The sequence below is a fragment of the Sander vitreus genome, chromosome 1 (assembly GCF_031162955.1).
Source record: "Sander vitreus isolate 19-12246 chromosome 1, sanVit1, whole genome shotgun sequence".
Lineage (NCBI taxonomy): Eukaryota > Metazoa > Chordata > Actinopteri > Perciformes > Percidae > Sander > Sander vitreus.
The window spans coordinates 10,680,765-10,708,496 of record NC_135855.1 but is presented as its reverse complement, the minus strand read 5'-3'; the positions used below and the strand labels follow the sequence as shown (position 1 = coordinate 10,708,496).

Here is a 27,732-nt window from a genome sequence, read left to right as displayed (position 1 = left end):
ACAAATAATACCACTAATAATAATAATAATAATAATAATAAACGGCACAAACTCAATAGAGTTCTACCCCTTCAGGGTTTGAACCCTAATAAGTAATCAAAGAATGTTGCCACAGTGTTTGACTCCAGCCAGCCTTACATCACTTCCTGTATTCAGCCGTGGGACCTTCTGCTCTCTTTGTTGACTTCCTGTGTGGATCAGCTGATGGAGGTTACTGGGAGTCAGTAGATTACTGGCTCTCTAATCTGACCTGCAGTCAGTCTGAGCTCCACACACCGCTGAGAGGAAACTAACACTCTGACGGCAGCAACAACACTACACTACGCAGGTGAGCGTACATTTGTTTTATTACAACATTCAAATCTACATGTCTACAACTTACTGGAACACAAAGGTTACTGAACAATTAGGCTGTGCTATACATTATATTTTATTTCAAAAGGCGCACACACACAATGTAACAGAGGTTCACAAAGGCAAACCTAAAGTCAGCACCACAATTAAAAAATAAATAGAATGAAATACCCCAAATACAATAACAGAAAACACAAACAACAGTGCAACTTTAATCATTTTAAAGTACAATACAGCTTTCTTTTTTGTTTTAGGAAATCATTTAGTTTTTGGTTTATTGCAGGACTTGCTGTATAAAATGGGGATATCGGTGAAGAATATCTAGTGTTTGTGTCTTCCATGTGTTGCTTTCCGTTAGTGAAGTTGTGCTTGCCAAACTGGGAGTGGTCACATGCATTTCATGTTGTTTGTGCAGCTTCTCTTTTGCACGTCAGAGACAACACGATGAGCTTATCTGTCCTCTGTGCTGTGGGACGTCCCGGACCATCTGGCCTGGTGCTGTTGTGGTGTTCAATGAGCCAACATGTGATAAGCTTTCTCAGGACACTAAACACCTGATTCATCCCCATCACACAGCATACAGTAGCCTTCTGGTTTACACACACATGTTCCCTGCACACACACACATGTTCCCTGCACACACATCTCAGCATTGTGTAACCCACTGGACCAATATAGAAGGCCAGCGTATGAGCAGACAGGCTTTATGGGAAAGTAAGTCTGATTTAGCTTTCAGCTTTTCTCAGCGTGCACAAAGTCAATAATACCTGGTGTACTGTATGTGATTGGACGGTTCCTTTATCTTCTACTCATGTTGTCAGCTGAGCTCTTCTTCAGTGGTGTGTGGAGGACTAGTGGATAAGGACAGTTTGAAGCTGCAGAGGACATCAAAGAGGGATCATGCTGATTGGTTGTTTCAGTGCCAAACAGTGGAAACCTTTCTGTTGTTATTCACATTTCCATCCTTCCTTCACCATGTTAGACTCATAATTACACTAAAAACAGTAGCTGCTCGCTCTAAAACTGTTTACAGTCTGTGATGATCTGATATATAGTAATATTTTCATTATAATATTTATTTATTCCCAGCATCGAGAACACAACATTCAGTCTTCTGCGGTTACAGCGTACAGGACGGAAATGTAATGTGACTCTACTTTTAGGGTGGAATTCTGCTTCGCATGACACACTGGTGGAGTTGGAGTAAAATAGCATTAAAAGTGTCTTCTGGATGGCCTGCATGGTGGCCCAGTGGAGACACTGCTGTAACGGATTCCCTACCTGTTAGAGAACTTCCTGTGCACCCCCTCATGCAGCTGGAGCCCCGCCCCTCAGACAGCTGAGTCTGCCTCGGTCACTGTTGCTACACTCATAAACAGGTCCAGAGGAATGGAGTGACCACTTCTTGTGCATGCTCAATGGCTGATCAGCTGTTTAAATGGGAGCAGTGATGAGGGACAGGAACTGGAGGTCGTCGGTTCAATCCCCTCACCGGCAGGGTAAATCTGGGTGGGGAAAGTGAAAGAGCAGCACTTGTCCCTCCCTCAGTACCACCACTGAGGTGCCTTTTTATTTTCTCTAATAAAGTTCATTGTTATGCACCAAAATGGCAATTCCTTTCATGTGGAAACATACTGGCAATGAATGTAATTCTGTAATATTCATATTTTCAACAGGAGAGAACACTAAATAAGTGTCAGTGCTCTTTTTCTTTATATTCTGATTCTTGCTTAAAAAAATACATGTCATAAATGCATTTGTGGATAAAAATTGATACTGTGATAACCTGCCAACAATGTAATAAAAATGTAAAGCAGATAATACAATAACAATTTGCCAGTAGTGTTATAAGTCAAATCATTTTGTGCTGGCTAATGCATTATGATTTTTAATGAAACGCGTAACAATATATGTTTCATTTCAGAATCAGATTCAGTTTTATTGCCAAAATGAGTGCACTTACGTTGAATTTGCCTTGGTTAAAGGTACAAACATAAACGAACATATACATAATACAAATATATACATACGAAATAACAGTTGCATAAGGAAAAATAGGCTGAATGGGTTGAGTGCAGAATGTCCAAAGAATATAAAGTATATGCAATAGGAGTATGTATAGTCCAGGATAAAGGTTAGTGCAAAGTGTAGTGACTAGGGATGGGGGGGGTGGTGGATGGGGGGGGGCAGTGGCCTTGTTGGTGAGGCTGACTGCAGAGGGGAAGAAACTGTATTTATGGCGTGAGGTTTGATCCTGATGGACCGCAGCCTCCTGCCAGAGGGTGGGGTTCAAACTGTTTGTGTCCGGGGTGAGAGGGATCGGCTACAATCTTTCCTGCCCGCCTCAGGGTCCTGGTGGCGTACAGGTCCTGGAGAGACGGCAGATTGCAGCCAATCACCTTCTCAGCAGAGCGGATGATACGCTGCAGTCTGCCCTTGTCCTTAGCAGTGTTCAGTCCTCTACAGACTAAAAAGTGGACCAACAGAAAAAGGATTTGGTTATTTTGCGTTGACATTGTAAGTTAATTTCAAAGATGACTCAGTTGTGGTATTTGGTTAAACTAGCCCACCGAGAGTGCAAACTAAAGTATAATTGTTCAGATCACATTTGAACACAAAAAGAACGGTTTGTTTGGGAATATATGAGCGCAGCCATCACATTCAGATGCTGGGAAAAACAAGCACACAAAGATTACCAAGAAAGGTTGGTCTTGGCTTGCTTCTAATCCAATCCGTTTGCAGCAACCAAGCAACTCAAACAACTGACTCACAACTGTAGTGGTCCATCGTGCTGGGTAACTGTGATGGGTCCATCGTGCTGGGTAACTGTGATGGGTCCATTGTGCTGGGTACCTATATTGGATCCATTGTGCTGGTAGTGAGGAGCAGATGTAACCCTTGACCAGTCGTTGAAAGCATTATAGAGGTGAGTGCCACTGGGCGGCAGTCATCCAGGTGGCTAGTCTGGTTTTTCCTGATACAGGAATGGTGTTGGACATTTTGAAGCCTGTGGGTATGATGGACTGAGCCAGTGACAGGTTGTATCATAGTGAACACTAGCGCTGTTTGGTCAGCACACAGTTTGAGGTCCCACCCACTGATACTGTCTGTTCCTGCTACTTTCTCTGTGTTCAAGAATCAAAAGTCAAACGGTGTGTGTGTGTGTGTGTGTGTGTGTGTGTGTGTGTGTGTGTGTGTGTGTGTGTGTGTGCGTGTGTGTGTGCATGTGCGTGCGTGGGAGCAGGATGGACGGTGTCCCTCTGAAGATGCCACAGAGTGTCTCACAGGAAGTCAAAGAAGACGTGGAAGTTATTGTCCCTGATTATCTGAGCACACTGCAGGATACAGAGGTGAGTGTGGTCTGAATGTGTACAGTAGGTGTGTATGTGTACATACAGTATGTGACACACAGACTCACTGATGATCTCTCTTACAAACACACACACTTGCTATTATTATCTGCTTTACAGGCAGAAACAAATAACTTTGCTTTTCAAATTAATTTGTGTGTGTATGATTGACTGCAAACTTCAGACAGGTGAATTCACTGGACCAGACCCCTTAAAGCTTCACAATTGATCTAATTATTATGTGTAATATGAAAGGATTGCACATAGTGATGAACCCAGAAAACCCTCACAGAGCTTTATAGTATCAACGCATTGTTCAACTCACAGCTTCTGTTCTGGTTCACTCTCACCGCTCTCATAGCGTTGTCTCCAGCAGCAGCAGCTGTTTTCAGGAATAAAGCCTCTGTACTCTACCTGCTCAGCAATATGGTTCCGACATTCATGTTCCCCTCAGGATGAATTTTATTAACTTTGGTGATCCTCTGACTTTCCATCTAGACATCTGTCATCATAAACAGATGTTGACAGAGATACATCACTTCAGACCATAGACTGTAAAATAATGGAGGAAGCTTCCAGGTCCGAGAAGTGAAGCCAAAGCTGAAGCTCCTTAAAGCTGCATTCTCTGTAACTCCAACAGGGGGAGACTCCACTGGCTCCAAAAAGAAGTCTGTTTCTATAGAAGTCTATGAGAAAATGAATCTACTTCTCATTTGATTTAGTTTAAAATCTTCTTCAACACAGCATGATGTTCATTCAGTAAATGATGGTCCCATTTATTTTAAAATAGATGATAAAGCAGGGGATGCTTTAGGACCTGTCAATCAGGACAGAGGCTTAGTAATGCTAACAATGCTAACACTATGGACATTAAAATACACCTCAACTTGTTTTTGGCTGTTGTCCGTGTTCTCATCTTAACCTTTGACCCTCTCACTGTGTGTTTTCACTTAAGCAAAGTTCATCGGAACATTTGGTCGCCTCGAAATGTCTTGGCTCAAGGCTGGCTAGCTAGCACTAGGGTTGGCTGGTAACTTAAAGCCATAGTGCATGGTTTCTGTTGATGCCGCACCCCCACCCCTCGTACACACAGTTGCCAGTAGTGTTTAATCTGTCAAATAAAGGAGGACGCAGAGGATTAATAAACAGGATGGACTCTTCAGAAGAGATAGCTGAACGCTACTGTTTCCTCTCTTAGCGGTGACGTAAAAAGCATCACTCAAGCTTCTGCCCGCAAATGTTGCCGGACTACACCATTTAGCAAACATAGCCATACTGAGAAATACAGAGAGAGTTTTGTGGAGTTGATTAATTAATGTGAATTGACTTAATTAGCTTTGCATCAACTTATTTGGATGGACGTTCATTAATATAAAATAGTTGCGCATTATAGCTGTAAGAAAAAGTCTGCAGATTTTCTGTTCTGCCGTACATGCAGATGAATGTCTCCAGTACCCGGAGGTCTGTGTTTACCCACCAATGAATCTCCGCTGGCTAAACGCTTCAGACGGGTTGAAAATCAGCAACTTTCCCTCTTTAGCATTTAGCTTAGCACAGCGCCATGAAACCATTAACGACACTGGCTTGGCTGCATCACGCTCCCCAGCTCCACCCTCTCGTCAAAACTCATCACATCTGGTTGGAAAAAAACAAGATGGCAACCCCCTATCGCCAAATTCAAGGCTTCAAAACGGCAGTCCACAAACCAATGGGTGACACCACCTACATACACAATTGTTACAGTCTATGCTTCAGTGCAGAACTCGACCAACAGACTTAGTGAGATTCCTGGAGTGGAGCCATTAAGGCTAATGTCGCAAAGCATGTTGAAATATTGATATTTGACGAGAGAAAAAAGAAAGCTACAAGGTAGTAGGCTTGGCAGAACAGTTTGTGTCACTAACATGTTGTTTGTCCATGTGACAGTACGAGTTCCATCTGGAGAACTGGGTACTAACTGGGCTACAGAGCGGCTTCAGCAGCCAGCTTCGGCCGCAGCTCTCCTCATCAGGACTGCAGCCATCTTGTCCGCCGTACTGGATGATGTTCAGCAGCCCGCAGCAGAGCCGCCTGGCCAGCCGCCACTGCTCCGACTACTGGGAGCCCAATCCTCGCCAGCGCTCCCACAGCCTCAACCCCGCCGTCCTGCGCACTACGCTGGCCATCTCGGACTCGGAGGATGATGGAGAGAGCGCTGCAGAGAAAGCCAAGATCCGTTTGTTAGTGAAAGGCGGCTCTGGTGGGGAGCGTCCTGCTGCTTTATGTCAGCGTGCTCAGAGGAGAGCACAGAGAGCCTTCATCCCAGACCTCCTGCACCCCCCGGCCTGCCTCAGCAGCCTGCCACACCAGCGCAGGAAGAACCTACGACAGTGCTCCCTGTCGGGGCTGGACACGTCCCGACAACATGATCCCAACACATACAGCCAATCCAAGAGCCCGTCCTCACACAGGACCCCCACTACCAGAGCCAATACCATCGACGGGCTGCCCAGTACCTACAGCAACGCCATAGCACGCACGGTAAGAGCCAAACATTTAAACATAAGGGAGCAATGGAGCTACGGTTTCATTCGCTCATTTCAAATAGCAGTCTGACTATTGAGGAAGAGAGTTCCAGCATGTGTTTAAGTTTCACTAACACACTTGAATCAAGGATGGTGCTGGACCAAGGAAGGGTCTGATGAAAAGAAATAGGTCTGTGCTTTGTGTGTGCCTTTGATATTTCTACTGCGAAACATCTCACACCATGTGTTTGATGTCATCATATTGTAGATTATAGAAATACATGTTTCAATGATTTGATTCTGTCCTCTTGGAGGTCTCAGGATGCACCCAAACATTAAAACGATGCTATATAATATATCTCAGCAATATTACAGTGCAGACATATGGTTTAAATGCATTGACATATATAAAATGGACCAACAGATCCCGTTGCTCTGGACGGAGACCAGTGAAGGATATTAGAAGCACTTTTCTGGTGATGGCTGAGAGTTATTGCGCAGCCTCCAACTGAGGTCAAAGACGTAGATGTGACGTGAGCAACCTGTCTGAAAGTTGTAAGTCTCCTGGTAGCTGTGCCAAGAGAAATCTCAATCATTCCGAATCTTGCAGAGACGGAGAGCGTAGGTATATGTTAGGAGATAACATGGACACAGGCTAATTATTGCTAACTAAAATGCTAGTTAACATTAGTAATTAAACTTAAACATCTAATGTGAGTCGAAACTGCCTGCGAGCTTCTCCTGTACTGTACGGTAATTTCTCTACTGTGCGACAGTAAGTCGCGTGGTTATGACACAATCATTAGCCTATTTTTACAAAAACGCCTGCTATGTGAGATACAAGGTAATGGAGCCTTTTATACATTGTCATGTTTCTTTGGAAATAAACAATGGACAAATAGAGTTTTTAAACGCTTCAGATGTAAAGTTATTCGCTGTCAAAGTGGCGCCAAAATGAATGGCAGTCAATGGAATGCTAACGGGAGGTGATGGCTTGTTAGCATGAAAATGGCGCCATAGGAGCTACGCGTTCCGAGGAGAAGCTTACCCCCTTGTTTGAATGTCTCCGCAATCGGCGGAACCTTGGCTTCCGGGTCATTTTTATTGCGAGGTCATACATCACCTACACGGCCAATAAGGAGACAGAGAAGAGTGTGTGTCATCAGCCTCTCTTTTTAAGTATAATTGGTTGACTTGCTTGTCCGTCGCCATTTTCTGTAGAACTAACCAGGAAATCATCTACCACCATTTTAAATCTTGGCTGGGTTCATCTTGACTTCAAACTAACATCTTTGGCAAAGTGGAAAACGAGGAAGAGTTAAAGCGACTTGGGCCAAAAAGCGACAGAGTGGAGATAATTCTGAGGCTGTCTGGTTTTATGCGTTCGACAAAGATGAATATTGCAACAATAAAGATCCATTTGAAGACAGGTAAGTTTATTTTTTTTACAAAAAATTATGCATAAATGTGACGATCTTTGCTAGATGTTGCTTCTGTGCGCAACGCATAGACTGGATTTGATACTCGTTACCTTACATTTGTTTGACAACAGTTTGTAAAGGTTTTGTTGTGTAAAAATGAGCTTCACTTACAAATAGTATAGCTGAAAAGATATATTTTGGCCACTGTTTTATCAAACTGTTCTGTGCACATGAGACATCTTTCATAGAATTGTATTTACATAGGCTACATACAACACATGTACACGTGCTGTATGTGTGATTGTTATGTGTAGATTTAGAGGAAGGGAGAAAAGTAGTGAGACTGAGAACAATGAATTGTCTCCTTTTGTATTTATTTGATAGATGATTGACAGCTGCCAGTGCTCATTGATCTTCATGCTTATCTCTCCATCTCCATCCTGCCTGCACCAGGTAACCTACAGATCCCCAGCCATCCCCACCAGGTAACCTACAGATCCCCAGCCATCATCACCAGGTAACCTACAGAACCCCAGTCATCATCACCAGGTAACCTACAGATCCCCAGCCATCAGCACCAGGTAACCTACAGCTCCCCAGCAATCAGCACCAGGTAACCTACAGATCCCCAGCCATCAGCACCAGGTAACCTACAGATCCCCAGCCATCAGCACCAGGTAACCTACAGATCCCCAGCAATCAGCACCAGGTAACCTACAGATCCCCAGCAATCAGCACTAGGTATCCTACATATCCCTCAGCCATCAGTACCAGGTAACCTACATATCCCCAGCCATCCCCACCATGTAGCATCTTTCCAGCAGTCACCACCTCCATCTCTGCCCAGATTTATGTAAATATTGTACATTTTCTGTGTTTTTCATATAGAATAAATATTTGGTTTGAAAAAGAAACCTGTAGTAACTAATTTTTCATGTGCACACATCCTATGAAGCTTGATATACAGGATGAAGTCATTATTGAGTCATTCTATGGTGAAAGTAGAATGACAGACAACACTTCTACTTTAATATTTCATTTAAGACATATAGTATACATTTATCTACTATCTTATTTATATATTACACTACTTTATGACTTTGGTAAACTTATTTCAAGCACCAAAACAGTTGGATCACATGAGCAAAGGTATTTAGCGTTGTACTTTATTGTGAGGTGTTTACATCCACAGTGTCTTCGTAGAAGAAGTCTGAGCCTGTCAGTGGCAAAAACAATCACTTTTAGTGGACAGAAATCAAGGGTGCACAATTTCCCGCCTGTTACTGCATTCTCGCTCAATACTGGACCAATTTAAAGACTTTTGTACACATCAGTCTATTAGACACACATGCATGGGGAAATAGTTCAGGTTTAAAAAAAAAAAAAATGAAATGACCCTTTAAAACATAGGGCAGGAATAAAAGTAATAGAAACACCAGACAGTTGTTCTCTTTTTAGTTGTGTTCTGGTGCTGTAAATCAATCTTCTTGGCAGAGCCTGTCCCGGGACCCCTGGAGGTCTGGTCTGAGCCCTGGATGTTTACAACATCTGGTTCTGCCCCTGGCGAGCACCTTATCATTATAGTTATTGTATAATTTCAAATCTATTGTGCTGTATACAATGAAAAATGTTCCTGTCCTAATGATGCTGACTGCACTGTAAAAAAAACAACCAGCTGTCATATTGACGGGATATGACAGCCTGAAGCTCAGGGTATTACTATACCTGTCCACACAGACAGGAACAGACACTGAGACAACTGCCCGACACCAGGATTACTTTGACTGTTTGTAAGTCATTCTTCAAATTCCTTAACAGGGATAGCTGGTTGTATGATCCACAGTCAGTGTGTTAGCTACAGTAGATGGCGGTGGGCGCGCCCCCAGTTTGGAGCAGCAGGTAGGAGGACCGACATAGAGCTAAGCCAATGTCCTGCTGTGGATGGAGGCAGCAGCTAAACACATTTTAGACAAGCCGCTATCTCTGCTCTTTTTAAAGCCACCAGACTCCATTGACAGAAATATTTTACCCTGCAGAAAGTAAAGGGCTGTCTGACAATAAGTTTAAGCGCTGAAAATATTCACTTCACTTAACTGCTATAGATTATGAATGCCAACACTGTTATCTGGAAGATGAAATCCTAACCATGTCTTTTCAATTGACCTTTCCAAAATAATTTCAGGGGTCTGAACTGTAAAAATAGCCTGTGTAAATTCTGCTCCCTAAATGCAGCCAGGTTCTAAGATCTTCATGAGGATTAGCAGGAGGAAGTCCTCTGAAAGTGTCTCTCAGCCAAGCTGCTGTCTAACCTCGTGAGACCGTCCTGATCTCGCGAGCTCCAGTTTTCCACTCGCAGATCAGTCTGGCATCTTGAGATAGAGAAAATTTGGAGCCGTTCGCCAAACGACCGACCAATCAGCGTTGGTTTTGAGGCGGGTTTAGGTGTGACGCAACGAGAAGCGACTGTTCAGTCTAAACAACATGGCTTCCACGGCTTCCACGGATGAGATGAGCGTAGCTATCGCGCAAGTTTGATCCGAATTAGAAAGTATTCCTTCATTTTTGCTCTTCTCCCGACTGGTTTCGGCAAGAGTTTGATATATCAACTGGCTCCGCTAGTCGTGAAGAAAATTAGCCTCATGAGACCGTCCTGGTCTCGCAAGCTATCTGGTGGAGTCAAGTTAGTGATAGACGGATGGTTTATCCAATCAGCTAACCAGTATTTTCGCCGCTTCCCAAAAGTTCTCCAATGGAAAGTTCCCAGATGGATATGCCGAGCAAATGCGAAGTAATCCATCTGGGGGAGTCGGGTTAGCGGCTGTCAGCATTACAGGAACAATCTGAGACATGTACCACACCAGCCGTTTTTGAAACTGCATACTATACTAGCAGTGTGTACTGATTTGGCCAAAATCTAGCATGCAGTAATGTATGTAAACAAAAGCTAAATCTGCAGTATGCCAAAAATTCCTGGATGTCGGAGTGATTCGGAGAAAATCTCCAGTATGCCTCGGTTTTTTTCAGTTTTGCCTACATTATCCCACAATGCAAAGTGCCGCAACAATCGCAACAACTGCTTGCTGATATAGCCAACAACTGGAAACTTTTTACAATTTTCATCTGCTATTTCATCACTAAATTCACTTTTTTTATGCAAGAAATCAATTGTGTAGAGCTCGAAGGTGGGCAGTTTTCGAAAATTGATGGCTATTGCAAATTTGGTCCGATGTTTTAGGAGTTGAGAAGTTCCACAGTCTGACGTGACAGCCAGCTAGTGCCTGCTGGGGTCGCTGGCTGGCCGCCTGGCCTGTCCACCCTCACAGACCCAAGAGACTCACGGACAAATATTGATTATAAGATTAACGTGAACCTGTGGTTATCTGCCTTTTCTGAGTTAAAAAGCTCCACAAGCAATTGCGGGCGTAACTGCATACTGCATCCTGCTTACTGTGTTTGTCTGTAGTATATAGTAGGCAATTTCAAAAACGGCCACAGTGGTGCTCACCACCTGTTTCTTCTCTGTTTCCTTACAGCCTCTGGGCCCAGACTGCTGTAGTACCTCCCCTGCAGGCCTCCGCCCCCTGGATCTCAGCTCCCATGGTTCCGACTCATCAGCAGAGCTGCTGTCAGCTCTGAGCCCCGAGGAGAGAGAGCTGCTGGCGGCCATCACTGCCCGGGGTTACCCCCTCCGTACTGCCATCATCGCCCTGCAGAGGGCAGGCCAGAGCCAGGACCAGGTCAGTCATTGATACATAACAGTACAGACCAGCAGAGTCCAGATCAGGTCTCTGACACATACAGTGCAGGCCAGCAGAGTCCGGACCAGGTCAGTCACAGACACATACAGTACAGGCCAGTAGCGCACCTTTCCTTTATACATCACAGTCAACGTGGAATTGAGCACACGTGAATGAGCGCCGACCCCGCCTTGCCTTGTCCCATAAATGACTATGCAAATGACTATAAATGCGCCCCTAAAGTCATCTTTGTCCAATCATAGCGACTAATCCTGCTGCAGAGCTTCTCGCTGCTCTTGTGGTATTTGCACAAATTTAAATGAGGTATTAAAAATAAAATAATGTGCATACATGTAGTGTAGAATTCTATCTTTGGATTGGGTTTTAGGAGTTGAGCATCGCCATGGTACATCGGCAAGAATGTATGAAGGACAACAGGTGGTTCCGTTTAAGCCATTTATTTACACTGCACAAATTCAGGGCAGAAGCAGATGATGAGGCTTGACGGTTATGTGTTTTTTTTCTATAAATGATAAACAGAAAAGACACAAAGTACAATACAGTTAATCAACATATAACATCAACAAACTTAACAATTGGATACCTAAACAAACAATACGTATAAGTACTCTTACACGAGGGGGTGAGGGGTAGGCCTAGTAGTACTATATACTACTATATGTACCATATAACAGACAAACATTAATTGGACAATTACATAAGACATTGAACTAAATCAGGTTAAGGATACTTATATTTCCTAAAGGCTACAATTAACAAATCATGTGCACGGCGCACTTACACACAATATTATTCCTGTAGTCTCAAGGCAAACAGGCAAGATGACAATTCAGCATTTGAGACACACACACACACACACACGTGTGTGTGCGTGTGTGTGGTGTGTGTGTGTGTGTGTGTGTGTAAAACAGGCCAATGCATAACAATCAGTGCTAGAAGCCACATGCAGTTACAGTGAAATTATTGGCGTCTTCAGAGAGTTGGTGGTGATGATGCGTAGTTAAAAGTCCACTTCAGATCATTCCATTTTCTTCTACAGTCTGATGGTGTGCGTTTAAAAAAAAAAGACAGCACTGGAAGGAGAAAGGAGGAGACTTTACACGCCATCAAAATGAGACCAAAGTCCATATGTTGTCATTTTAATTCTCTTTTTAACTTCCTTGGCGACTCCGTTACATGCCCTAGATAGGTGCTCTATTTCTAGCTAAAAATATCCTAATGTAGTGACTACTGAGATTCTGAGTTTCTGAAAACAGTGGTGGAAAAAGACATCATATATTGTTCATACGTGTAAAAACAAAACATCTACTGACTGCAATGACATCTTTAACCTATAATTTCAAACCGGTAAATTCCCAAACAAAATGAAACCAGCAAAATTCATACCCTTGTAAAAAACTGGAGACAAACACCACTTCACAAATTGCAGGCCTGTTTCTCTGCTCCCACAACTTTTCAAAATTCTAGAAAAAATTTTCAATGAAAAGTTAGAAAACTTCATAGACAAACACAAATTACTCACAGATAGTCAATATGGATTCAGAACAAACCGCTCATCATCTATGGCATTAATTGAATTAACAGAAGAAATCATAAATTCCATTGACCAGAAAAATCATGCAGTTTGCATTTGATACAATAAATCATGACGTATTAATCAATACACTTGAAAGGTATGGGATCAGAGGAATAGTGTTGAATTGGGTAAGGAGCTATATAATAAACGGGCAACAATTTGTGAAGATTGGAGAATATAAATCTGAATGTTTGGACATTTCTTGTGGTGTCCCCCAGGGGTCAGTGTTGGGGCCTAAGTTATTCATAATGTACATTAATGATATATGTAAAGTTTCAGAAGCATTCAAATGTGTCATATTTGCAGATAAGACAAATATTTTTGGTTGTGGGGACAATTTACAGAAACATTTGGACTTGATTACTTCAGAACTTATCAAAATAAAAATAAAATGCTTTAACAAAAACAAGTTATCATTAAATCTGAGCAAAACACCAATCATGTTGTTTGGAAACAGCTACAGATTGATGGAACTATATTTTTTAGGTGTGAGACACATACAGTCCAAACTATCAAGAAGCATTACAGTTCTGGCTAAAGCAAAACATGCACTGGATCATAAATCACTCCACATCCTATACTGTTCATTAATATTGCCATATTTAAATTACTGTGTAGAGATTAGGGGAAACATACTAGTAGTACACTACAACCACTATTTATACTTCAGAAAAGAGCCACAAGAAGAGTGCACAGTGTCAGATTTCGTACTAATATATAAGTCAAAAATGCTAAAATTCTTCGATCTGGTCAAATTTCAAACAGTTTAGGTAATGTATAAAGCTATATATAATCTACTGTACTACCAGAAAATATTCAGAATTTTTTCTATGAAAGAGAGAGAGGCTATAATTTTAGGGGGAAATTAAATCTAAAAACAAACAAAAGTGTTCAACAACTATAATAACATGTTCGTCAATTTATCTCAATTTGTTGAGTGAAATTGTGGAACAGTCTGCATGTCCAAACATTATCCAGTTTAGGCAAAATTATAAAGATATGATCCTCACTAAATGCAGGGACGAAGAATCTTTGATCACTAGATGTATGTAGGTATGTGTATATGTATATGCATGTATTCAAGACAATTAAGATTTAATGTATATAGCTGTGTAATTATGTAGTGTATTTAACTGTAATTAGGTTACTATGGGTGTGATAAGTGCCATGTATGTCAAACTATAATTATATTAAGTTTTGGTAAATAATGATTTAATTATGAAAGGATTAAAGGATTAAAGGATTAAATTATACTTCTTCCTACTCCCTTTCTCGCATGTAAATCAACGAAATGCGCTAATGAAATTAGTTATTTTCTCTCTTTTTAACTTTTTTGTTCTACTTTGTTGGATATGTTTTCAACTACTGCTGTTGCAACAGCACTGACACTGCATATTAAAGGTGACAAAGCAGCACTGCCAACAAGTTAGGCTATTAATAACTTACATATATTGTCCACTCTCTTTTCTCTCTCTCTCTCTCTCTCTCTCTCTCTCTCTCTCTCTCACTCTCTCACACACACACACACACACACACACACACACACACACACACACACACACACACACACACACACAGTGAGCCTGTCCTCATGAATCATTGGTACATATGAAGCTCAGTTTAAGTTCATTCAGGAAGACTTCTATGCTTCACATTTCTCTCTATCCCAACCTCATCAGCTGCATTGTGATCAGCTGATTGTGGGCGAGCACTCTTTCAGTTAAACCAACCAGATTTTGCCAGAATCTCTGTGAGCAATCGTGTTGCTTTCAAACTTTAAATCTGTTCTACTCTTTGCTGCTATCAGTTGTCATTTAAGGCAAAATGGATGCAACCCCTTGAGTGTTTTAATCCAAACCATGATCCTTTTCTAATCTTAACTAGTCGTTTTGGTGTCTTAACTTACCTTAAGTGCTGGTCCCAGGGTGAGAGAGCATTGAAGGCATTGATATATATATATATATATATATATATATATATATACATATATATATATATAACTGTACCAACTCGCCAACTCGAGGTGGAAATGAAACTAAACGACAGTATACTAAGCCACTTTAAGCCAGTGTAAAAATAGACAGTTTCCACAGCCTGCTCTGTGTTTTCCCATAACCCTGCTTCACCTCTGCTTAGAGTAAATCCCAAAGCCACATGGCAGGGTCGATGGGTAAGAGAAGATTCTGATACATTTTAACCCCTTAAATACATTCCACCTAACTTAAGTAGTTTTCCGCCACACCAGGGGCGATCTAGGATCAGACCTTTAGGGAGGCTCAGCCCCTAATGAGAACGTGACACAGATACAGTGCCTGTCAAAAGTGTTAAACCTTTCCTTGACTGGGTTACAGGTGCATAGCATCGGCGACAGACACACAGGATATTAAACCTGTTTCAAGCCCTATGAACCTGTAACTGTTTGTCCTCTGTCACTAACAGACAAGTTTGCAAACTCTAACTTAAAGCACTAAAATTTATTTAAAAAAATCTGATTTTGCTGCACCATGCACTCATCAGACCCAGGGACAGCAGTAGTGTGGCTGTGTTGTTCCATGAAGCAGTCTGTCTGAGGTTAGGATCATACAGCTGCGTTCAGCTTCGCAGGGCTTTGTGACAAAGGTGAACTGGTTTGTTATTGAAGAAACGTATAAACATGATGAAGATATTCATTCTCCACAGACTTGAACTTTTATAGTAAGCCCACGATGTGACAGATTTAACATGTAGGTTGAGTATTTTCATTTCATGCAACTTTCTACTTGTACTCTGCTACATTTCAGAGGGAAACTACATGTATGTGACTGCTGCAGTTATTAGGGACTTTACAATAAAGAGGGCTTTGCCTAAAACATATCAACCAGTTTATAAAATATGATACTTTCCTATAAATTAAGCTACATAAGAGTAGAAATATAATTAGAGCAACAAATCTTAAAGTTAATTAATTGATCAGTTGATTGATATAAAATGAATAGATAAGTCTTTTTTCATGTGAAAACATTTCATGGTTTGAGCTTCTTCAAATGTGAGCTTTTCCTTGTCATTATTTTTACATTTAATTTATTTGTGATAATTTGAAGGTTTGGAAAAAATCGAACTTAGAAAAATAGTGTTAACTATTAGTGTGTCAGCACTGATGTACCTGTTGGGACACAGATGTTGTCCCTACCGTTACCTGTTGGGACACAGATGTTGTCCGTACCGTTACCTGTTGGGACACAGATGTTGTCCGTACCGTTACCTGTTGGGACACAGATGTTGTCCGTACCGTTGCCTGTTGGGACACAGATGTTGTCCGTACCGTTACTTGTTGGGACACAGATGTTGTCTGTACCGTTACCTGTTGGGCCACAGATGTTGTCCGTACCGTTACCTGTTGGGACACAGATGTTGTCCGTACCGTCTCTGGTTCTGGCTCTGACCACAGGAACAGTGACGGGACAGCTTGTTTCAACGCAGGGAAATGGGAGTATGTCCATCTCGCAAATGTATCCGCAGTCATCTCAACCATCAAATTCCAGCAACAGGAAATAATATTCAGACTTTTTTCTGTGCCGAAATGTTTCGCAGTGTTGGTGAATTCTTAAAAAAACAAAACAGCTCATATTCAAACCCTGCAATGTTTTTGGAAGGCTGTAAATTAGAATAAAAAATAACTTCTTCTTCATGTAACGGTTTGAGGCAATTAACAACACTCCTGCGAGAAAAACTGTTCCTCATCCAAATGAGCAGGCACTCAGTCTTGACACAGCTGACGTCCGGATGGCCCTGAAGAAAGTGCTTGGAAGGCAGCAGGCCCTGATAACATCCCAGGATGGGTGCTTAAAGAATGCGCTGACCAGCTAGCTCCTGTCCTGACAGACCTCTTCAACACCTCACTGAACCAAGCTGTTATTATAATACCAGTGCCCAAAAAACCCACAATTACATGCCTCAATGATTACCGTCCTGTAGCACTCACTCAAATAATGATGAAGTGCTTCGAGAGGCTGGTAAAGGACCACATCATCTCAAAACTCCCCCACACGTTTGACCCTTCCCAGTTTGCTTATCGCCCCAACCGCTCCACAGAGGCACCATCTCCTCTGTACTCCACCTGAGCCTGGCACATCTGGAGGAGAAGAACACACATGTGCTTTTTTGTGGACTTTAGCTCGGCGTTCAACACAATCATCCCCCAGCCTCTGGTAAGTAAACTGGGACCCCCCTGTGTAACTGGCTACTGGACTTTCTAACAAACAGACCTCAATCTGTAAGGGCTGGTAATAACATCTCCAGCGTCATCACCGGCTCCCCTCAGGGCTGCGTCCTGAGTCCATTACTGTTCACCATGATGACCCACGACTGCCGTGCTAGGTTCAGTACAAACCACATTGTAAAATATGCGGACGACACGACAGTGGTGGGCCTCATCCAGGACAACAATGAACAGGCCTACACGGAGGAGGTGAGACTGGTGCATGAGAAACAACCTGCTCCTGAATGTGGATCAAACTAAGGAGATCATCGTTGTCTTCAGGAGAAACCAGTACAGTCACACACCACTTCTAGTCAACAACAACAACACCGTCGTGGTGGAATTAGCCAGCAGCACCAAGTTCCTAGGGGTGCCGATCACAGACAGTCTGTCATGGTCCCTCAACACCACCTCTCATGTGAAGAGAGCACAGCAGCGTCTTCACTTTCTGCGCCGGATAGGAAGAGCACACCTTCCCCCTCCCATCCTTAACCCTTTCTACAGAGGCACTATAGAGAGCATACTGACCAGCTGTATCTCTGTCTGGTTTGGGGACTGCAGAGCCTCAGACTGGATGAGTGTAGGGAGAGTGGTGAAGACAGCGGCCAGGACCTTGCACCCAAACAATGTCTGACCCGGGCCCAAAACATCACAGACAAAACAGACCTCACCCATCGTCATAAAGACTGTTTTCTCTGCTGCCCTCTGGCAAGAGGTTTGGCAGCATACAGTACAGATTCTGCAAGAGCTTCTTCCCACAAGCCATCAGACTCCTGAACTCAAAATTACCCCTCATAATAATCCCCTGCAGTGGGCCTCATGTGGACTATGACACTGCATTATAAACATGCAATAACAGTATCTATTATTTTAAACGTGCAATAACTGTTTTTATCTGCTTCAATATTAATAATTTTTTTAGTGTCATATTTTAATGTAAAACTAACACTCTGGGAATTTGTATTTATTTTATATTATATATATATAATAATATATTTTATATTCATTTCATTTTTTAACTTTTGTTTTTAGTTTAAGCAGTATTTATGAGCAAATGGAACAAAATCTTGTTCATATGTGCACTCTGTATGTACAGTTGAATGACAATAAAGCTATCTATCTATTTAATGGTGATGTGATTTATAGACATGCATCATCTTCAACTATTAAATCTCTGGACCCAGTCTATCACTCTGCCTTGAGATTCATAACCCGTCATGTCTATGGTACACATCATTCTTTGTGTGGCGCCTTTTCTGTGTATTTGTTTTCTTTTTTGTCTTCCTAATTGACTCGATGTGAGGGCCGCCCCTTGATGATCTTGAGTATAAATAAAGGTTGAATGAATGAATGAATGAACGCTACAACAGTGAACTCATGTTTTTATGTTAATGCATGAGTGATAATCAGATAATATAATAGTATGACAGTCACAGGGGACATTTTTCTGCATGAGAACTTTTAAATATTTGATCAATTTGATACCACCATAGTAGGGCTGATAACGAACAATGAGTCAGCCTACAGTGAGGAGATTCGGCATTTTATAAAATGGTGTTCTCACAATAACCTGGACTTAAACACCACAAAAACTAAGGAGGTAATTGTGGTTTTCAGAAGATGCAAGTGCACCGAGCACTCTGCCCTCTACGTTCACGAGGAGAAGGTACAGAGAGTGGAAAGCTTCCACTTCCTTGGTGTGCACCTCTCGGCTGACTCGGCTGACTCACCTGGACCACACAAATCTCCCATCAGGTGGGGGAGGCCCAACAGAGCCTTTACTTCCTCAGAAAGCTAAGGCACGCTCACCTCCCTCAACACCTGCTGACCAACTTCTATCGGTCACCAATAGAGAGCCTCCTAACCTACTGCTGCACGGTGTGGTTCTCCAGCTGCACAGAGGAGAACAGGAAGGACCTGCAGCGGGTGGTGAAGGCAGCAGAGCGTGTCATCGGGACAACACTACCCACCCTCAGAGACATATACACTGGCCGACTCCAAAAGAAAGCCAGCTGTATCATAAAGGACTCACCCTGGGCATCACACGTTCTCCCCTCTGCCCTCTGGAAAAAGATACAGGACAATCAGATCCAGAACCAACAGACTAAAACAGCTTTTTCCCACAGGCAGTCAAAAGCACAAACCCTTCTCTCCACCTCCTTCTTCTATAAAGACTTGTGTGCAATAAACCCCACAACTGGAAGTGCAATAATGTATATACTGTATGCGCCACCTTAAATTTTGTATTTTGTTGTTATTTTATATTTTACTATTTAAATGTTTTATTTGTCTGCGATTTAACTGTCATATTGACAGCTGCAAAACTGTGTTTCGTTGTTGAAAACAATGACAATAAAGATCTATTTTATTCTATTCTATTCTAAACTGAGAGGACATTTTCCTGATTTTACCATATAATCCATTGCGGGACATTTCCTTTTTTACTTTAATGACAACATTGATTTGAACACTCTTTTCCTTTTGGATTCTGAACCTATTTGACCCACATGGTGTTGCTGTGTCCTACATGAATGGATGTTTCTGTGTGTGTTTGCAGGTCTTGAGCTACCTGGTGGCATGTGACCATCTGTGTCAGCTGGGTTATGACATGGCTCTGGTAGAAGAGGCTCTGGAGATGTTTCAAAACTGTGAAACGAAGGTAAGACATGCAAGACGTCTTTCTTCTTCATAGAGACAACGATACTTTACACTTTTCCTTTGATGCAGTCACTTTTATTGATACTATTGTATAAAAAAACACAATGGTGTGTTTCTCTTGAGGCAAAGGAGTTCCTTCATCTGTTGAGTCAGTTCAATGAGATGGGCTTCCAGCAGAACGCCATCAAAGAAGTGCTGCTGGTGCATGAAAACCACAGAGAGCGTGCGCTGGAGGAGCTGATGATGCGTGTGGCGTGATAGATCAGCACACACACGCACGCACACACACACAGAGCTAACGTGTTATTTACTGTAGGAGAATATGAACAGCCTGTTGATAAGGCACAGAGAGAGAGTAAACACATTAATATTATTAGAGCTGGAGATGGACGTGGCCTTCACTCAGGGAAAGTATTTTGTTGATATATTACATTATATGGATGATGATGTGCCACAGTGCACAGTTTGGTTCCTGTTTGTCAACAATGTGTGAAAGTGGCTGAACTTGTGTGATCTGTGTATCTGAGTAGTTGTAATTGTGACAGATTTATTAAACACATGTCATGAAAATCCACCACGGCAGTGTTTTTCTTTAATTATCATTCACGTGACAGCTTGAATGCTATTTGCAGCTTTCTGTTTTATCCTCCTCTGTGTTCTGGCCTTATATAACCTCCTCTCCTGGGATGAACCCGTCTGTGAAACCCATCCAAGACTGGTTTCCTGAGAAAAACAGGAGCAGTGTCCATCAGGGATCTAGTTCCCACAAACAGAAAGCTTCCATAAACATCAACATATTGTTATGTATTCACTTTAACATCACCCAAACTGATCCACTGTTTTTTAAAGGATTTTTCCACCTGATCACAAGTTGGCTGCTATTTTTTTTTTGTTTTGTCCATAATTTTCTATATATCTCAGTTTACAGAACTGAGATATCTGTGATATCTGAGTCAGACTTCACATTTTACTGTCAACAGACAAACAAAATACCAACATTTAGTAAAACATACAATATGTATATAATTATGTTTGTCTTGTTTCTATTAGTCGTCTATACAGCTAAAGATAACTTTATGAGCATGTAGAACAATGTTGTAACCTTACAACGTTAAGGTACGGTTCAGCCACCAAGCGCCAGCCTGACCCCAAGTCTTTTCAACGTAGCACATTGTAGTAAACTGGACCATATCGATATATCATATCAATAAATTAGGTATTTGCTGTATTTTTGTTACCGAATATAATTCTGAGACATTGTATGATTTACAATTACTCTCGAACGAATCATCCATTGTTTGCCGTATTTTGACCAATGTTAGAGTAACTAGAGGGGTCAGGTTACATGACACCTGACAGGCGACCAAACGGAACGCTCTGTCATTGGTTAAAATGACAGATTTCTCTAGATTTGAACATTGTTGGAAACATTTGGGATAATGTAAGTACACAACTCAATATAGGCACAACATATAGAACGTAGGTATAGTCGTTAGGTAGGTCGACAGGTAGCCTATAGAAATATTACAATCATATCTTTAAATGACAGCTCGTTAAAGGGGGTTTGAAGCCACTTCGCACTTGTGTGTATGTGTGAGCTTGTCTGGGTGCATGGTAGTAGCGTTGAAACATGAAAACGTGGAACGGTGTTTATTGATTTGGGCATTCCCTCAATAAGCAAGCGGAATAGATTTGATACTGAAGTACTGACACAGAGCTCTAAAGAGTTTTAAGACCGATGCACTGATTTTTCACAAGTGTATGGGGGGGGTAAGGTAATAACTTTTAAAAGTATATGATGCTGCACCTATTTGTCTGGGTCGCTAAGAATGTAGTAGAAATACTTTGATGATTTTAAAACAGCTCTGTGTCATCTGAGTATGGACAGTATGTGCAGATGAACGTTTTTTTGCTTCTCATTTTGCATCATCCAGCAGATCTCAGTGGACCTCCACTGCTCTGCCCTGCTCCACGGAGAACTCCATGCACTTGTGCCACGGAGGAAACCCAAAAAACTTTCATTGGAACACACTGCCCACACTCAGATGACACAGAGCTGGATCAGTATCTCTAACTCTTCAAAAGTTCTTTACATTTTCATGCCAAAAACACATTCCAGACAGTGTCCTGGCTGTGCGTCTCCTCTGCCATTGTCGTCTGGTGTGTGGTGCAGGTGCACTGCGCACACACAAGTAATCTATTTTAAAGACAGTAACTGTATTCAGAATACCACCAATTTAAACTGTAACGGAATACAGTTACTCATAGTTCGTATTTTAAATACGTAATGCTGTTACTTCTTTCAGCAGCTCTTACAGGTTATCAGAGCATTGTGGGGAGTATGTGGGACAGTCTCTGAGGTTTTTGTCCCGAGTCAGATCTGGAAAATGTCCTATAGGGGAGACAGTGGCTTTAGGCAGCCTCATCAGAAATGTATATATGGATCCAATCCTGCCAAAACCACACATCTCACGCTTTACTCTCCATTGGTAATCCTCTACAGTATACTCTGTGGTCACCTGACGGCTGAGTGTGAACACGGAGTCTCCTCTGACCACAGCAGTGAGTAGAGAGCCTTTACTGTTCCCGTACTGGCCGCACACTGCCGTCCACTGGCCTGAACTTAGGTTGTAGCAGTCCATCACACACAGTAAGAAGTCATCACAGGGCCCATTGCGCATCACATACAGATTGTCCTTATGGGCTACCATATAAAGACCATAGCTGTGCGTACGGATGAGCGTGGTGACCAGAAGCCACTGGTCTCGTTTAGACACATACTCGTGTATATCTGTGGCCCCCTTACCTTTCCAGAGACAGATGAAGATCCTGTTCATGGCTACAGCCGACACCACTGAGGCTGCAGGGGATGGAAGGGGGGAGACAAAACCCCAGCTTCCATTAGACACCCTGTATCTCTCCACAGACGACAGGGCCTTCCTGTTGTACTCACCTCCGAGAGCGTAGAGGCAGCCCTCGTGACCTATCAGAGTGAAGTTGTAGCGCAGCTGCTGGGAGCCACAGATGGTGGACCATGTGTTGGCTGCAGGGTTGTAACAGAAACCCGTCTCTACTACCTTCTTGCTTACATCATACACTCCTCCGATGATGTAAAGGTTGTTGTCCAAGACGGCCACGCCTGCCATGGTGGTGCTGGTGCTGGCAGGTAGATGTGTCAGAACCTTCCACTGTCCACTGTCTTCGTCCAGGTAGCAGACGCTCCTCTGGATGTCCTGCAGCAGCTCAGTGGTTGGCGAGTGGCTGCACACTGCCATGTAGCTGCTCGGGAGAAGGGACTCTATGTATTCTAGCAGCTTTCTGGGTAAGGTGTGGACATCCTCCTTCAAGTCAGTGTACATATCTCTGATGAATAAGGCGGACCTGTGGGAGAGCTCACACACACCGTAGGTGGCAGCTGTGTGGTACATGAGTAGGCAGTTTTCAGAATTGACGGTATTGATCAAGTGCTCAGTGAGAGCCGGCACCTGCAGAAAAGCCGTACACTGGATGGCTTCCACGATCTGGTCGCTGCTCAGCACAGGTTGCTCCCCGCCCAGGACCCGCAGCAGGACCACAAAGCCCAGAAGCCCTACACATTGCAGCTGGATCTCTCCCTGTTGGCACTCTCTCATTCCTGACTGGAACAATGCTCTGAAGTACTCACAGTTCTCAGCCAAAAGGCTTTTCTCTACAATGAACGAGCTGTCGTCAATGTTGACCCTCAGGCTTTCCGCTGACTTCCAGTGTCCTGGCTGTGGACAGCTGTTGGACTCCATCACTTCCCTGCTCTGGATCTTCATGACATCCCAGCTGAACTGCTCACTCACAACAAGAAAGCTGTGACCCAGATCAGAATACTGCACATCGGGGTGTTTCACCACATACTGCCCGTGAGACTGAGTAGCTCCTGTCCAGAGCTGATGCTAGTTGACAGCACAGCTCTGAGAACACACTCTATACATAGTAGGCGGACGTGTGACACAGTTCAAATACATTATGATGACATGCAGCCAGAGGAGAAAGAGGAGCCGGATAATGGCAGGGAGCTGTAAATGTGCTGAGGATTCATATCGCTCTTTGTTTGTGGAGCAGCTGAAGATTTGTCCTTGAGTGGCAGGACAAGTGTAACAATAGTTGTTTCCCTAGGTCACAAAGTGTTCGTGCCACTATTTCAGCACTCATTGAAAGGTTGAGTGCAGGATATGCAGGCCTAACCTTAACCCTTTGAAAATAAATAATAATAATACTCTTTATTTATATAGCACTTTTTAATATCCAGGTTACAAAGTGCTTTACAAAGGCAGCAAAATAAAACAGACAAGTCATTAAAACATCAGGTTAAGAACCCCCAGATAATAACAATTTGGTGTATAAAAAGCAATCAAGTTTAGGAAAAAGTAAGAATGGGGAAAACAAACATCTCTAAAAAATGTTTGTTTTACTCACATAAAATCAGGGAAGCTCACCTGGTAGAGCGCACGCCCATAAACAGCTCATTCCTCAACACAGTGGTCACAGGTTCAGTTCTGACCTGTGGCCCTTTGCTGCATGTCATCCCCCCTCTCTCTCCTCTTTCAAGTCTAAATATGTCCTGTCCAAAATAAAAGGCCTAAATTTCACAAAAAAAGTGATCAGTAAAATCTTAAATTAAGTTAAAGGTGCTTTGACGTGTTTTTTAGGCTACATCATTTTTTTTCACATACAGCAAACATCTCCTCACTATCCCCTATCTAGAGCTGTAATCGGGCCTTAAAAGTTCGGCCCAAAAAGGCCCGAGCCCGACAGAATTCGGCCCGAGCCCGACAAGTACATTTTGATTGACAGCTTTTTAAAAGCCTGAACCCGTTTACAGCCCGATTGTACAAAAGGCTGTCTATCCAACCCAGTCTCACGGCAGTTCGTGTAAATGTCACGTTATTTTTAATCTATTGATACGTGTTCACGGGCACGTTTTTCTCGTTTGTTACGTGTAAATGTTACGTTATTTTTACGTGTTCACAGGCACGTTTTTTTTACCGGGAGACAGCCGAAATGGACGCCCCATATGCTGGGAGGCGACTGGAAAGCGGCCACTGGGGACGCAGGCGGGAGACGGCCAGGAGACGGCCGAAAAGGACGCCGCATATGCTGGGAGGCAGCCCCAAGGTGGCCGCTGGAGACGCAGGCGGGAGACGGCCAGGAGACGGCCGAAAAGGACGCCGCATATGCCTGGAAGCGTCCGCAAGACGCCCGCGGGGGACGTGCGACAATAACGGGACGGTTGTGATTAAGAAGACTACGGGAAACAAAACGCCACACGCAGGACACGAACCCTGCTCGCCCGGGTGAAAGTCCTGTGTTGTTTCCAGCATATGGGGCGTCCTTTTCGGCCGTCTCCCGGCTGTCTCCCGGTAAAAAAACGTGCCCGTGAACACGTAAAAATAACGTGACATTTACTAAAACTGATGGCGCGTCCACATGATACAAGCCTTCCGTGATCGCGCATAACCGCCCCTCCTCCACACAGTTGCTAGTAACTAAGGAGGACACGGAGGATTAAAAAAACATGGACTCATCAGAGGAGGTAATTATAATAACATACTTAGAAATACAGAGAGAGTTGTGTAGCTGATAGTCTTAATTAGCTTTGTATCAACTCATTTGGCAATGGCTTGAATGTAACAGACGTTCATTAATATCAAAAAGTTACACACTAAAGCTTTAAGGGTTATTTTAATGGGCAGAAATAATTTCTGAAATGTATTGTGCTCTTGCATCCTTAATCATATTGATACCCTGTAATAATTGCTCCTTTGTAATATTATAATGTGCTTGAAAATAAGATTTTTCCATCTGCACTCTACTTTCCTACATTCTCTTTTACAGCCGTGAACACTATCCAAGGCTGCTTTCTTCTTGAGCATTTAGACCTAACCCTACAACCCAGTCTCACGGCAGTTTGTGAAATGGTCACTATTTAATCTATTGATTCGTGTACACGGACACGTTTTTTGTTGTTTATTTCGTGGTGGTCAGCATGTATTTTAAAGTAATGTATTTCAATTGAAGCATCTTTCGTGATCAATTCAATTCAATTCAATTGTATTTATAGTATCAAATCATAACAAGAGTTATCTCAGGACACTTTACAGATCTCTAGATACAATATAATTTACAAAGACCCAACAATTCTAGTAATTCCCCCAAGAGCAAGCATTTAGTGTGACAGTGGCGAGGAACCTCGGACAGACCCAGGCTCTTGGTAGGCGGTGTCTGACGGTGCCGGTTGGGGGTATGATGAACAATGGCAATAATAGTCACAATAAAGATAATAGAACAATGACCAGAAATAGTAGTTGTAGTAGTTCATGGCATAGTAGGGCACTGCAGGGCGTTACAGGACGTAGCAGGGCACGGCAGAGCATGGCAGGGCGTAGCAGGACGTGGCAGGACACAGCAGGACATAGCAGGGCACTGCAGAGCATAGCAGGGTGTAACAGGGCATAGCAGGGCAGGACCACCAGGACAGCTGCAACCATGATTTAGGTGCCACCCTCATCCAAGGAAACATGGTGAAAAAAAATCAATAATTTCTAGGGTACACACAGATGGAAAGAGAGAGTAGAGAGAAGCTCAGTGTGTCAAAGGAAGTCCCCCGGCAGTCTAAAACTATAACAGCATAATTAAGGGCTAGAACGCTCCCCTGCCGGATCGGGCTGTACTGGCCTGCTTCCCTCTACTTTGATTATATCATTGATTATATGGTAAATTAATCTGACAACTATGAAGAGAAGCAGAGAAGAGAAGGGGTGCTGCATCTGCAAAAGGATTTTAAATTCAACCCTGGATTTTACAGGAAGCCAATGTAGAGAAGCTAAACCAGGAGAAATATGATCTCTTTTCTTAGTTCTTGTCAGAACATATGCTGCAGCATTCTGGAGCAGCTGGAGAGTCTTAAGGGACTTATATGGGCAACCTGACAGTAAGGAATTACAGTAGTCCAGCTTGGAAGTAACGAATGCATGGACTAGTTTTTCAGCATCGTTTTGAGACAGGATGTGCCTAATTTTGGCAATGTTACGAAGATGAAAAAAGGCTGCAGGATCACAGCACGACTACGGTAGTGATTAGTATGAAATGCCGAAAATGGGAGGTTGGTCGGGGTAGTGGATGGGTCAAACAACACTTTCACCCCGGAGACCGGGGATTGTGTCCCGCGTGTGACGTTAACTTTCCCCATTCTTCTTTTCCTAAACACAACTTCCGTATAGATGCTTCCCATTACGTTTCCCCGTTCTTCTTTTCCTAAACCCAACCTCCGTATAGATGCTTCCCATTACGTGCTGACTACCACAAAATAAACAAGATAAACGTGTCCGTGTACACAAATCAATAGATTAAAAATAACGTGTAATATACTTCTGGCCTAGTGACAAACTTTCTAATGCCTCGTTTCAGCAGTTGACCCAGCACCAGGGGTTTGATCACCATGATCTGATCCCAAACCACCCCGACTTCATGAAATAAAAGTCCCATGAAATAAATAAAAGTAGTCATTTGAAAAAAGGCCTTTTTAAAATGAAAATCTATTTATTTATTTATTGTATAACCCCCCCCCCCCTCCCCCTGTTAAAGATGGGTGGGGGAATGGTGGGGTGATGTATTTCCCCAGTCCCAGAAAAGTTTGCACTATGGAACAAAAGGAGAAACAGCAGCAGGCCTTATATGCAGAATCCCAGCCATCCTCGTTTGAGCTCAGGGATTGGCCTCAGTAAAGTTACAGTTCAGATTTTACAAGCTTGGTTTGAAGTCTTCTTCCTGAAATGGAGAGGTCAATGCATGAGTGGCCCACCCCTCCTCAGGAGCAGAAGACTCCCACTGACCACAGCACATCG

The 27,732-nt window shown here is 42.8% G+C and overlaps 2 protein-coding genes across 2 annotated transcripts; one reads left to right on the top strand and one right to left on the bottom strand.

Moving 5' to 3' along the window:
- Positions 1–224: 224 nt before the first annotated feature.
- On the top strand, positions 225–20,426 carry ubap1lb (ubiquitin associated protein 1-like b). The gene is made up of 6 exons (XM_078256739.1): positions 225–328; positions 3,599–3,704; positions 5,631–6,224; positions 11,163–11,366; positions 19,758–19,859; positions 19,982–20,426. Exons 2-6 carry the CDS (start codon positions 3,600–3,602, stop codon positions 20,114–20,116), a joined length of 1,140 nt encoding a protein of 379 aa, XP_078112865.1. The 5' UTR covers positions 225–328; position 3,599; the 3' UTR covers positions 20,117–20,426.
- A 1,744-nt stretch (positions 20,427–22,170) lies between these two features.
- On the bottom strand, positions 22,171–23,658 carry kbtbd13a (kelch repeat and BTB domain containing 13a). Its single transcript, XM_078256352.1, has one exon. It carries the CDS (start codon positions 23,656–23,658, stop codon positions 22,171–22,173), a length of 1,488 nt encoding a protein of 495 aa, XP_078112478.1.
- Positions 23,659–27,732: the final 4,074 nt, after the last annotated feature.